This window comes from Typopeltis vanoorti, chromosome 3 (genome assembly GCF_054136105.1).
Source record: "Typopeltis vanoorti isolate ZY-2024b chromosome 3, IOZ_Tvanoo_1.0, whole genome shotgun sequence".
Taxonomy (NCBI): Eukaryota; Metazoa; Arthropoda; class Arachnida; order Uropygi; family Thelyphonidae; genus Typopeltis; species Typopeltis vanoorti.
Window position 1 is genome coordinate 41,330,268 of NC_143551.1, and position 14,376 is coordinate 41,344,643.

The 14,376-nt window shown below is 36.4% G+C and overlaps 1 protein-coding gene across 1 annotated transcript in view; it reads left to right on the forward strand.

Annotated features, from left to right (window-relative positions):
- LOC150108079 (dynein axonemal heavy chain 3-like) overlaps window positions 1-14,376 on the forward strand; it is a 1,881,116-nt gene that overhangs the window by 65,128 nt on the left and 1,801,612 nt on the right. The window contains exon 3 of the mRNA XM_090415945.1: window positions 9,783-9,913. Coding sequence (XP_090272071.1) covers window positions 9,783-9,913 — 131 coding nt within the window. The remainder of the gene's footprint in view (window positions 1-9,782; window positions 9,914-14,376) is intronic.

Consider the following 14,376-nt stretch of genomic DNA (forward strand, 5'->3'; position numbering starts at 1 on the left):
AATGGTGGGAGATTCGGGAAGAACAAGAGGTAATCCCTGGAAGCTGTATAAGGAGGATGTAAGCAGGGGAATGCGAAGCAGGTTTTTTGCATGCAAAGTTGTGAATGCCTTGCCTGAGAGATTGGTGTCTGCAGAGAATTTGAATGTACATTTTAAGGTACAGTATGGTCAGCTGTGTGTATGACAAAAGGACCTCCTAGATGAGTCTTTGACTCCATGGAGTCTTAGGGTAATAATGATAATAATAATAGTATTATGTTTTTATTGAGTTTTATTTTTTCAGATGTTGTGCTACATATATATAAGTTGTATTTTCAGGTAACTCTCATCGTTTTGTTATCTGCATTTTTGCATATATGTAGATTCTGTTTGGTACATATGGACTATCACTATTTCCTATTCAAGATAGCAGAAGGTTATGTGTATGTACCTCGTTTTCTATTTCAGTCTGCTGCACTCAATGTCCGTTTTGTGTCCCTACTGCATTGGTCTGTGGGATATTATCTTTATTCTTCTTCTTCTTATCATTATGGACTACTCATCATGAGAGGCCCTAAACATCACTTCAAGCACTAATGAATATTTGTGCAGTATCTATCATACTTTGCTTTGAACTCATTCATAGTCCTGGCATCCACAACAGACTCTGGGAACCTATTCCACTCATTCACCACTTTCCAAACAAAAAATCTAGTCCTGACATTTCTGTTAACTTCACTCTTACTCAGTTTCCAAGGCTGATGCTTAGTTCTCTCACCACCAGATCTGTTCTGAAAAATTTCCTCTGTATCATGTTGTGTCTTACTTTCTACTCATATATCTATTCTTCTATCTTTGGGTCAAATCCCCGTTAAACTCTCAATCGGATATCACGTGGTACCTCTGGGAGAGAATGGAATTGCCTCGAGATCGAGGCAACACCAGAGTATCAGAGTGTCAGAGATCTACCTATCGTAAGACGCCAAGAAAATTTATATTTTGCTGCGCCACTTAGCGCTATTAGATTAAACAATATTATCAATCAAGAGGTGATCTCAAGACAGTACTTAAGTGATACCTAGCAACTTTGCAGAAGTGGCCAAATTCTACTTTTCTCTAGTCTCCCACATAGGTTCGTATTACTTTTATAAGAGGTGCATCGGATTCCAAAATTCACAGATAGTCTTAGTTAGATACAAAAGCAAGGTTTATTAGATATATTATAAATATATACATACAATACAATTAGCTTAATTCCCATCTTAAGGGAGTTCCTGACAGTCAGGATAGAGCTAAAATAATACAATAATATAAGTATACTTAAAACTGATTATGCTGTAATTCTTTAAAGTAAGATTCTTATTTATACTCCTAAATATTTACCTTAATCATGCATGATTATCACAATAACTCATTTTCAGTAGTTCAATCAAACCACACAAGACAGCATTTATATCTTTTACAATACCTTCATTAAATAGCAATTCCTCACTCTAGACATATTCATAACCTCCTTTAACATATTATATAACTCTATCACAATAGGAGACAGTAAGATTTAAGGTAACCCTCTCTATATCATAGCAACACAGTCTCCTAATTAATATCATTAATGTTCTTTCTTCTGTTTTGTGGCACAAATCTCTCATCTTGAACTTGTGCTAACATTCTATATCTCTTAGTACATATTACTTTATAAAACTCTGCTAAAGGTTTACACTTCCATTATTGATTTTAACTCATTTGTGAGTGGTACTAAATGCACACTTATTTGTTTGAATGGAATGAGGAGGTTGATTGGAGTAGAGCTCTCATATAAAAAGGGAAATAAAACTGAATGTGAGAATTACAGAGGTATTTCTCTACTGAGCATTCCTGGTAAGATTTATGCAAGTATACTTGAGAAATGGTTGAGAAGGATTGTGGAAGAGAACCTTGGTAAATAACAAGGTGGATTCAGGCCAAATAGAGGTTGTCAGGATCAGATTTTCACTTTATGACAGATAGTTGAGAGATCATGGGAATATAATGGGAATATAATCATGGGTCCTTGCACTGCTGGGTGGTTGCCAGGTGTGAGGACCCCTGTGAGAAAAGGGTATATGTGGAACTATGAAGTTTTTGGTGATTATGAAGAGCTCAGGAGACAGCTTGCGGGTGTAGCGTGGAATGAGGAGTTATCTGGAAAAGAGATCAATGCAGCTTGGGGGATTTTCCAAAAACTATCTAGTAGATGCAGTGTCTAAATGTATTCCAATGGTGAGAAGGTTAAATAAGGTAGGTGTGAGATGGATGAATAAAGAGATTAAGCAGGCATTGTGGTGACAGCATAAGAGAAGTAGAAATAACCAATTTCATGAGGTCTTCAAAGACCAGACAAGGAGGGTGACTTGGTTGGTGAGAGTAGCTAAAGAGAGGTATGAACAGCAGCTAGCTAACGAAGCCAAAAAGAATCCGGAGTTCTTTTGATATGTAGCGAGCAAAAGAAAGAATGATTATTTCTACTTCTCTTATGCTGTCACCACAATGCATGCTTAATCTCTTTATTCATCCATCTCACACCTACCTTATTTAACCTTCTCACCATTGGAATACATTTAGACATTGCATCTACTAGATAGTTTTTGAAAATCCCCTGAAGCTAAGTTACTGTATTTAGTTATATTTCATTTTATTTAATTACATTTAGTACTTAAATGTTCTGATGTTTGTACTTTTTTTTCCCTCTTATTTATTAATTGAATAATTATTAAAGATTACGCTACTCGGCAGTAAGGAATGATAGTGGATTCAGCAGCAGTCGCAAGTGGCGTAACAGCAAGTCCTCCGCCATTTAAGAACTCAATTATTAGCAATATCATAAGGGACTTTGTGGCATGCAGTACTTGCGGCATGTATGCATCTCAAGAATTACATATGTGGCTTGTTCAAGAGAGTGGAGAGCGTATGTGCGCAAAATGCAGGCAGTTGGAGGAAATAAGTACATTAGATATATCGATATCCGACTTTGTTGCTCCAGGAACGGGGAATGAATGTAGGAAGACAAGTAGTGTGATAGGAGAGAATGAGAAAATAATAGTTGATAGTGTGGAAGGTGTGAGTGCCTGTGAAAGTTTAGGAGATGGTTTTGTTTGGGAGAGTGAATTTAGATTAAGAGTGACTGACCTGCAGAGGGAGATAGATGAGTTGAAAGAGGAGGTGGAATGTCTTGTGAATGAGAGCAGAAGTATGAAAGATAAGATTAGGAGAATGGAAGAGATAAATGCAAGGCAAATCAGAGTAGGAGAGAGAGAGAATTTAGGGAGTATGAGTGAGAGGTATGGGGTGCTAGAAGAGGAGAGAATGGAAACAGTAGAAGAGAGGGAATGAGAGAGAGGTATGGGAATGCTAGCAGATGAGAGGATGGAAACAGTAGGAGAGACGGAATGAGAGAGAGATATGGAAGTGCTAGAAGAGGAGAGAATGGAAACGGTAGGAGAGATGGAATGAGAGAGAGGTATGGGAATGCTAGAAGATGAGAGAATGGAAACAGTAGAAGAGAGAGGTATGGGAATGAAAGAAGAGGAGAGAATGGAAACAATAGGAGCGAGGGAATGGTAAAAGGTATAATGTATGGCGACTCAGTGATCTGTGGTGTTAAAGATAGGATGCATGAGGAGTGTTTGCCAGGAGGAACAATAGAAAGGGTGGCTATGGCAATTAAGAGAGGTGAAAGGGTGGATGAGATGATTGTGATGGTAGGAACGAATGACTTGAGTGGTAATGTAAATTGGGCAGCGACAGATATGAGATTTTTGCTTGAGACTGTACGGAAGAAGACAGAGAGAGGAAAAATAGTGTGCGTGTTGTCTAGGTATGATAACGATGAGCTGAACAGAAGAGCGGTGATATTGAATGGCATAATAGCAAGAATGTGTGACAAGAGAGGACTGGTATATGTGGATGCTTGGAGTGCGTTTGAGGAGAGAGAGGAATTGTATGAATGTGGACTGCAGAGTTTGGTGGATAGAAGAAGGAGAGGTGATATGATTGAGACTTTTAAACTGTTGAGAGAATGGGTTACAGGGTTGACACTGGGGAGTTCTTTCGCTTGGTTGAACAGCGGGAAGGAGTGATGACAAGAGGCCATCCCTGGAAGTTACGAAAGGAAACTGTGAGCAAGAGGGTAAGGAGTGGTTTCTTTGTGTGGAGGGTGGTTGAGCCGTGGAATGCATTGCCTGATGGAGTGGTGGGAGCGAGAACGGTCACTGAGTTTAAAGAGTGGTATGATAGACTTTGTGTTTCTCAGGGGGGGGGGGGGGGGACCTCCCCTCGATGAGTCTTGACAGAATTTATGTCTTAGGAAGGACTTCCCTCGATGAGTCTTTTGACTCCTTGGAGGCCTGAATAATAATAATAATAATAATAATTATGGAAGGATGACATTGTTTAGAGAAAATGGTATAAAGACAGCTGTTGGAGAATCTGTGTTGGGGATACTAAATGAGCAGTTCATAAAGATCTTTCAATCTTGTGAATGTGATTTCATGGAGAGATTGAGAGCAGTTGATGATGGGAAGGAGAAACTGACTGTAAGTGAGCAAGAGGTGTTTGGGGAGTTCAGTAAACTAGATGTAAATAAGGTTATGGGACTTGATAATATATCATCGCGTATTCTGAAGGAATGTGCCATTGAGTTGACACCTGCCTTGACATATTTTTTTAATACGAGTCTTGCACTTGGTCAAGTTCCTAAGGAGCAGAAGGATGGCAAGATTGTGCCACTTCATAAAGAAGGTGATCGAACTCAAGCATGAAACTATAGGCCTATCTGTGTGTCAGGTGTTGTGGTTAAGTTGTTGGAGAAGCTTGTGAGAAATAGGATCCAGAGTTCGGTTGACAAGAATGGTATTATCTTTGATGGACAGCATGGATTTGCTAAAGGGAGGTCATGTTTTAGCAATCTACTTACTTATTACAATAACGTGACTGCTTCCTTGGAATGAGGAGAACGATACACAGTAATATACTTGGATTTTGCAAAGGCTTTTGATAGAGTACCTCATGATAAGTTGACAATCAAACTAGAGTAGATGGGGTTGGATATTAGATTAGTGCATTAGATTGGAGACTGGCTATCTGATAGCTATCAACAAGTTGTGTATGGGAGTGCGATATCCAGGGAAAGGAATGTCACTTGTGGAGTGCCTCAGGGATTTGTTTTAGGGCCATTACTGTTTAACTTGTATATTAATGATATTGGCGAAGATTTGGATGGAGATATTCAGTTGTTTGCAAATAATGCAAAGTTGGGACGAACCATAAAGAGTAGTGAAGATGTTTTGGCCTTAGAAGAAGACTTGAATAAATTGAGTGATTGGGCAAGCAAATGGGGATGTGAGTTGAATGTTGCAAAATGTAAGGTTCGAAAATTTGAAAACAAAGATGGGATGCAGAATTTATGCTTGGTGAGAATATATTGTTTTAGGTAGAGTAAATAAGAGATCTGGGGGTGATAGTGGATAAGGATCTAAAATTTAGGGGACACATCCCCAAAATTGTGAAGACAACACAAAGGCTTCTGGGAATGATGCGGAGGACACTGACGTGTAGAAATAGGGAGATTCTTGTTCCGTTGTATAAGGCTTTGATTAGGCCACACATGGACTATTGTGCCCAGATTTGTCACTGGTTTTTCAGAAGGATGAAGAGATGTTGGAAAGGGTCCAAAGGCAACTGACTAAGGTAGTTTCTTACCTTTGGAATGTCGAGTATGAGGAAAGATTGAGAAGATGTAATTTTCAGAGTCTGGTGGACAGGAGGAAGAGGGGAGATATGATAGAGACCTACAAGTTGGTAAGGGGTTGTTATAGGATCAATGGTGGAGAAGTTCTACAGAGAATAGTGGGAGATCAGGGGAGAACCAGAGGTCATCCCTGGAAACTGTATAAAGAGGGTGTGAGTAGGGGAGTGAGATGTAGGTTTTTTTCAAGCAGAGTTGTGAATGATTGGAATGCCTTGCCTGAGAGTGGGGTGTCTGCAAGGAGTTTGAGTGTGTTTAAGACCCGGTATGATGAGATGTATGTGTGATAAAATGACCTCCCAGATGAGTCTTTGACTCCTTGAGGTCTTGTAGGAATAATAATAATAATAATAATAATAATAACAAAGATCTGTATTTAAGTTTTGTAGATCTGCAAAAGGCATATGAAAATGTGCCAAGAATGAAGCTATTCCAAATGCTACAATTATATGGTGTTAATGGTGCATTATATCAAGCAATACTTAGTCTTTATTTGAGTTGTAAGTCAGCAATTAGAATTGAAAGTACAGGAAGATGGTTTTATGTTAAATCTGGTGTGAGACAAGGATGTACATTATCCCAACTGTTATTCGTTATCTATATGGATCACATTATGAAGGAAAGTGGTATTAAACCTGATATCAAAATTGGAGGTGTTAATCTCAGTTTTTTGCGTTATGCAGATCATGTCATACTTGTAAATAAATCCGCTACCTGTTTGCAAGATTCCCTGACTAAATTGAATAACTGTTGTAATAGATATGGTATAAAGGTCAGCAATAAAAAGACAAAAACAATGAAAATAGGCAGAACCGTTGAAAATGTCAACTGCATTGTGAATGGAGAAGTAACAGAACAAGTAAAACATTTCAGCTACTTAGGAACGATTTTTATTGAAGATGGTAAATTAAATATGGAATAACAATAGAATCAACAAAGATGTTTATGGTAGGAAGTAAATTGAATAAATTCATATGGAATAAGAGAGAAATTAGTCGGAACACTAAATTAGCTGTATACAAGACAGTGTTCAAACCAATTGTAACTTATGGATCTGACAGCTGGGTTAGAAATAAAACACTTGAAAAAAGACTAGAGACCACAGATATGAGAGTCCTTAGAAAGATTAGGGGCATGAACAGATAGCATCAATGGCAATATGATATTAAAACGATAATATTAGGAAAGAACTTGATATTGTCAGCATCCAGGAATGCATTAGCAGAGCTAATCTCAGGATATGGTCACTTAAGCAGAATGGGAGAGGAAAGATTAGCAAAACAAGTGTTCTCTGCCAGGTTGACAGGAAAATGACCCAGAGGAAGACCAAGATATATGTGGATTGATACAGTAAAAGTGCCTTAGAAGACAGAAATATAAGACCTGATAATATTGGAGTCTTGTCATTTAACAGACTGATTTAGAGAAAAATTGAAAATAGGAGGTTAGTCTTCTCTTCTTCTTCTTCTTAACATGGAATTTAGGCCAAGTGGCCTGTTCCGGTCTCATGCCATCTCTTTCTTGGTCTTCCGATTCTTCTTTTTCCACTTATTTTGTATCTGTATAATATTTTTGGTAGTCTGCTGTTGTCCATTCGATTTAAATGTTCTAGCCATTTTTGTTTATACTTTATGTAGTAATTAATTAATTGGTTTTATTTTTGGGGATTGTAAGATTTCTTCATTTGTTTTGTGGTCCCACTTGGTATATCCAGCTGTTTTTCTGAGGAACTTCATTTCTGTTGTTTGAATTCGTTTTTCATTTTTCCTTTTCATGGTCCACGTTTCGCTTCCATATAGTAGAGTTGGTTTTGACAAGACATTATATAGTCTGATTCTAGTGTGTTTTTGTACTAATGATGGCTTAAATATATTATTTATTATGCCATTTACTTAGACAAAGTTTGATATTTTAGTGTCTATGTCTTTTTCTTCTTCGTATGATAGATCACATCCCAAGTATCTGAAAGTATTTACTTGCTCTAATATTTTATCATCTATCACTATTTTACTTCTTATTGGGTTTTCTCCTTTGAATGCCATTATTTTTTTTTCTTTAGCTATTGTCATATTATACTGCTTTGAGATATCATTTAATGATTTTAATGATCTTTGTAAGTCATCTTCTGATGTAGCTAATACTATTCATGTAATACTGTTGAATCCTGTACACTCCTTGAGGGTATATTATCAGGAATTTGATGATGATGATGAGGTTTCCATTCAGAGAACCTTTAAAAACTGACCCTCAACCTCCTGTGAACCTTCAACTTCAGAATGCCTGCTAAAGAAGCTGTGAATAAAATGAGTTTAATGAGTTTAAGGTCAATGAGTTTAAGGAGTGGTATGATAGACTTTATGTTCTTAGGAAGGACCTCCCACAGTGAGTCTTTTGACTCCATGGAGGCCTGAATAATAATAATAATAAAATGTGGTTATGATGTATTAATCTTGAAAATAAAGAGCTCCTTAATATATGCACTTGATCAATATAATCCCATTAAAAGTCATTCCAGAGCTTTTTGGTAAAGAAAATTAAATGTTTTTTAACATGAGCTCCTTAATAGTTATCTGTTTTATATGTACTGAATATTTTATTTACTACTCATATATTTTAATATGTATGAAAAATAGGTACATTTTCAATTAAATTAATCTTGAAATATTGGAATTTTTTTTTTTTGGGAATGCAACCTCTATTATCCCATGTTACTAGCTTCCTGTTTTACGTGTTTTCGCTGGATATGCCGATTCTTGTGAATGCAACACCTACATATTTATAGATGATTACCTGTATATATTTATTGAAGAATTGATTATTGCATTTTTATTTTGTTCATTTATTTATTATTTTACTTATGTTTTGTTCCTTTGCCTCTTGCCAAACAGTTTACCAGAGTAGTAATACTGTATTACTGTATTAGTATAGTATTACAGAGTAGTAATACTGTATTAGAAAATCATTATGTATATGTATTCCTGATGATGATGATGACTTTAATATAAAGATTTATGCATGAAGTAGTTATTTTAGTTTAAACTTCTTTTCCAACATGGTAGTTATCTCAATTACTTCATTGTTTAACAGTGAAAGAAAGGATGTACCTATTAGAAAGGATGTACAGTATTAGAAAATCATTATACATAATGATTTTCTAATACTGTATTAGAAAATCATTATGTATATGTATTCCTGATGATGATGACTTTAATATAAAGATTTATGCATGAAGTAGTTATTTTAGTTTAAACTTCTTTTCCAACATGGTAGTTATCTCAATTACTTCATTGTTTAACAGTAAAAGAAAGGATGTACCACCTGAAGATATTTACAAGCATTAGCACATTTGGATTGAAATCCACAATTTTAATTGGAGAATGGTGATATCTTAACTTATCTTTATTAGCCTTATTAAGAATTTGAAAGGGATTACCATAATGTGCTTGCATATATCGACTGTCTTGTTGACTGAGTGGATAGCACTTCTGTTCTTCAAATAATAAAGGTCATCATGTGATCCTGCTTTGGGCATAGCTGTTTTGTGAACATCTTCAATTGGTGTATGATTTCATTGCCCAGAATGAAACCATCATCACCTTACTTAATGCAGTTTAACGTAATGTGAAAATTTTTCAGGTTTGGTCTCCAGAGCAGGTTTCCAGGTTATCTAACCATTAGCCCATCATCATCATCATGAACCATGAGCTCACTGCCCATTGGTGTCCGATGCCTCCTTCACTATCTTCTTGCACCTTTCTTTGTCCAGTGCATAGTGTTGCTATTTCTATACACCCATTCCACACCAGTCCTTTATGTTGTCTATCCATTCTCTGTATGGTCTACCTCTTCTGTTTACACCATCCCATTAGCCCATCCAGGATAATAATACTGATGCATTATTGTACTATAAGATTACAACCTGTAGTACATCAACCTATAGTGTCTATGGGATTCATTAAAAAACTTAAGGCTGACTTTTATGAAAATTTATAATGAAGTTAAATTTTTTTTTTTCTTTTAGCATTTACTAACAGGAAATGCTTTCTATTATTTTTTAGTATTTGTGATCAATTTGATGAAATGTCAAAGAAACTGGATCAGGTTCCTGTATCTACGGCTGAAATAGTTCAGTTGCAGCAGTATCTTAGAATGGTAAGTTGCGGAATTTAAATTTTCAGAGTAGTTCTTGTAGAGGCTTTACTTTGCTAGCATTAAGGGTAGTTATCAGAATGAAATGAGAGAATAAAAAAATAATGAGTTGTAATACTTAAAAAATTATCATTGTGTTGGCATGATAGTAATGAATTGAGAAAGTAAGGATGGTTTGGAGTAATGCAAAGCTCTATAAGGCATAAGTTGTAATTATATGAATGCATGGAATATTGAAGTGAAATTGGAGTGGTTTATAAGAGATGGGTCTGGTTTTGGATGATTGGATTGATTGTTGTTGGGTAAGAGAGAGAGCAAGAGTAAAAATGATTTAGCATAAAGGAAATACAGATACGGAAAAGAGGGAGTGACTGAAGAGCATGAGAGACAGTTTATGGAAGTATAGAAAAAGTTGGTATATGGGTAAGAGAGTGATAATGACAGAGCAGATTGACAGAATATGGGAGAGTGAGGAAGTGGATGAGAATTATTAGGAACAGTGAAAGGAGATTTGTCAAAGTGGAAGGGGGGGGGATTATAGATGATGTAGCAACAGAAAGGAAGAGCGAGAGAGTCTAGGCAGGATGACTTTAAACAGAGCAGGATCAGTCATACCTGCAGAAGTGTTTGGAAAGTATAGTTAAGGGAAGGAAGGAAAGATGGGCTGGTATGTACATGAACTGATATGACTGCACATGGCAGTAATAGCCTAAACAGTACTGACACATCTTACACAAAGAGGTATCAGAAATAATAAGTTTTTGTGGCACTGACAGAGTTGGTTTGCTCAAGAATAGTGGCATATGTGAAACTTGTATTAGTTCATGAAAGTTTATTTTTCACTTGGTCAGACTATATTAAATTTAGTTTAATCCTTTATCCAGGTGTGTGCAAACAAAGTTTGTGCCTGAACCTATCTTCAGGACTGTGGTAAAGTGGTACAACACTGGGCGACTCCTTGCAAAGGTGGAGCAAGCTACCAACACTCCTATCTCAGTATCTCCCATAATGCAAAACACATCTCCTTGCGGATATGTATAATGTTATGCATTAAGACGGGGGCCACTACCCAGACTAGTTTCGACCTTTATTGAGGTCTCTTCAGTGGGAGCCAGGCCCAAGTGGAAATCCCAAGGCAGAAGCATTAGCAAGGTCAACTCCTCCTATAGGAGCTGCCAAACGGTGTGCCACCTTTTTTATTAAATTACTCTGGATTTAGAGAAATATTTTGAAAGTTTATTTTTCACTTGGTCAGACTATATTAAATATATACTTTGGTAGTGCCCCCCCCCCTTAATGCATAACATTATACATATCCGCAAGGAGATGTGTTTTGCATTATGGGAGATACTGAGATAGGAGTGTTAGTAGCTTGCTCCACCTTTGCAAGGACTCGCCCGGTGTTGTACCACTTTACCCCAGTCCTGAAGATACTTTCAGGCAAAAACTTTGTTTGCACACACTTGGATAAAGGATTAAACTAAATTTAATATTGTATTAGTTCAGGAAAATATACAGATGGTTATAGAAATGATAAAAGGGCAAAAGAAGTGGAGGAGGGACTCTTAATGCTAGCTGAGGAATTATGATCACTTAGGATGGAGGTGAAAGATGTTAATAAATAGAATAGGATATCTAATAGAATATATATTCTATTCTTATAGTCTATATATATTGTTATAGACTTTGGAATATTGTGGACAAAACTGCAAAACATTTTGTCAAGTTGGTAGTGCAAGAAAAAAAAGGTTGATCCTATTGTAGGAATATAGAGTGAAGAAACAAAGATATTAAATTACTAGAGCTCTTTAGGATAACAACATTAATAGCATGTGATGAAAGCACTGAAAAGTTTTAGAGATTGGATTTGGTGAATATTGTCTACTCTACCCATCTGCCTTTCCATATTTCAAGTTTCTGATGACATTCTCCATTTGAAGTATTTGTGTACATTTTAGAATGCATTCCTCCTGGATATTAATTGCATATTCCTTTTCTCCACACTTTCTTCCAAGTTACACATGGACTTTGTACAAATTTAGTCATATTTTGTTGTTGGAATGAGGAAGAGGAATCCAGAGACAAGTAATGAATATATTATCAATACTGCAGGATGTTAATTGTGAGAAGAGGTTGAGGAAATGTAAATTGGAAAATTTAGTAAATTTCTAGAGGTAGAGTGATATACAGAATTTATGAAATTAATGCAGAACATATCATACACAGATGAAGAGGGAAAAAAGCCATCTCTGGAACTTGTATAAAGGTGGCAGTTGGAGTAAGGAATAGATTTTTTACACAGAGAATGATGAGCAAGTGGAATGTGTTGTGAATTAGTTTAGTATGACAGATATATTGCTTTTTGAGTGAGACTGTCCCTGATGATTATCTGTTGATTCTATGGAAGTCATAATAATAATAAAATAATGAAAGGATGACAGGTGACAGTTTGCACGAAAACTTTGCTCTGAGTTCAAATAAGTTTTTCATGGACTAATTAACTGTGGATTGTTATGTGTTTATATGTGAGAATTGCTGTAGAAGTTGTATGCTTGTAGTGTTTGTAGTTTGTGTGTGCTTATTTGTTTCAATTTGCTTATAAAGTCTTTAAACATAGATCTGTTATACTGGCTCTATGTTTAAATTTAGCCGTCGTAGCACAATCGAAAGAATAGCGGAACATTGCACCTGTCGATTGGAAAAGACCTGGGTTTGATCCTTGTCATGATGAGGGGAATCCTTATATGTGCTTTTTTAGTTGAAGATGAGTTAGCAATCTCATATGGTGGTAGCAGGGTTTTTTTGTCCCGGAAACTCGGGTTTTTCATCCTGCATACAGACAAATCGGCCTTCAGAACACATGCAATTTACAGACAAAAAATGCTGTTGTTGGTGATGATGAGCGAATAGATGGCGTTTATGGTAATAGTGTCGTAGTTGGAGAATTAAGTAGTAGTGGAGATGTATTTAGCAAAATAGAGTAGTGTGCCCTCTCATGATGAGTCCTTGGACTCCATGGAGGTGTTACGTAATAATAGTAATAAATTTATACTGGTAGGCATCAAAAAGCAAGATGACAACTGCTTTGTAGATACACAAGTTAAATTTTAATTTTAGTTATTTTGTGAGGTTTGCTACAAGTATTCATTGGATTATGTAGATAAGTTATGGATATTTAAGGTGGATGGAAGGAGAGTGTGTGCAAAGTGCAGCCTGGATGCAGATGGGTGGTAATGTATCAGTGATATATTGGCCTAACTAGACTAAACTGGGAAATTTTAAAATGTTGATGGAACTGATATTCATGCCATTATAATCTGGGTGCATTCTGCACTTCAATGAAATGTAGTTAGTTTGTAATGACAAATCCTCTGCCTGCATCTTCACATTAGCTGGCAAGTTAGGAGTCTTAGGTATCCCCCTCCAATTGGAATTAAACCATTTGACCAAACAAAGTAATTGGATTGGGAGTCAAATAACCTAAGTAGGTGAAAGTTTTTTCACTTAGTTATATTTGAAATTAAAGATGCTAAGAAATTATATTCTTGGTTTCATCCTTTATTCAGCTGTAAGTAAACAAAGTTTGCACTTGAAGTATCTTCACAACTGGGCTACTTGTATATAGAGGCAAATGACTTCACATCAATTCCCTTAGTATCCCATAATGCAGGCACATACAGTATATGGATTACATGGATATGTATTTTATTATTATTATTTTTTATTATTATTACTCCTTCTTATTATTATTATCACACGACACCTCCAGGGAGTCCAAAGACTCATCAAGAGAGGGCACCTGCTCTACAACTCTGTTTCCACCACTCGTCTACGAACTGACTGCAACTACACCAACGCCATCTAATGCCGACCACCACTAGTATTTCCACGGACAATCACAAACATCCATGCCCACGCAGGATTCGAACCCACAGCCTTTTGGCTTTAGAGTGAATATGCTAACCACTCAGCCAGCCATGCTGGCCAGAATAATATAATAATTATATTTAATAATTATTTAAAAATTATAATTATTATATAATAATTATTATTATTAACATCCGACCTCCATGGAGTCAGAGACTCATCGTGGAAGATGCATGCTACTGCACACAATGCTCATCTAACCATGCCTTAAAATGATTCATTGTGTGTGTACATTCACAACACACTCAGGCAATAGCAATACATTTCACTCACCAACCACTCTCCATTCAAAGAACCTTCTCCTCACTTCTCTCCTCACACCCTCTTTATACAATTTCCAGTGATGGCCTTTTGTTCAACCACCCTTTCCCATTTTATGAAAAATCTCTTCCATGTCAACTTGATAACATCCCCTGAATGGCTTATATGTCTCAGTCATATCCCCCCCCCCCAACCTCTTCCTCCTAATCATGAGGCTTTGCAATTTACATTCTCTAAATCTGTCCTTGTACTCCACATTACAAAGACCACTGACAACC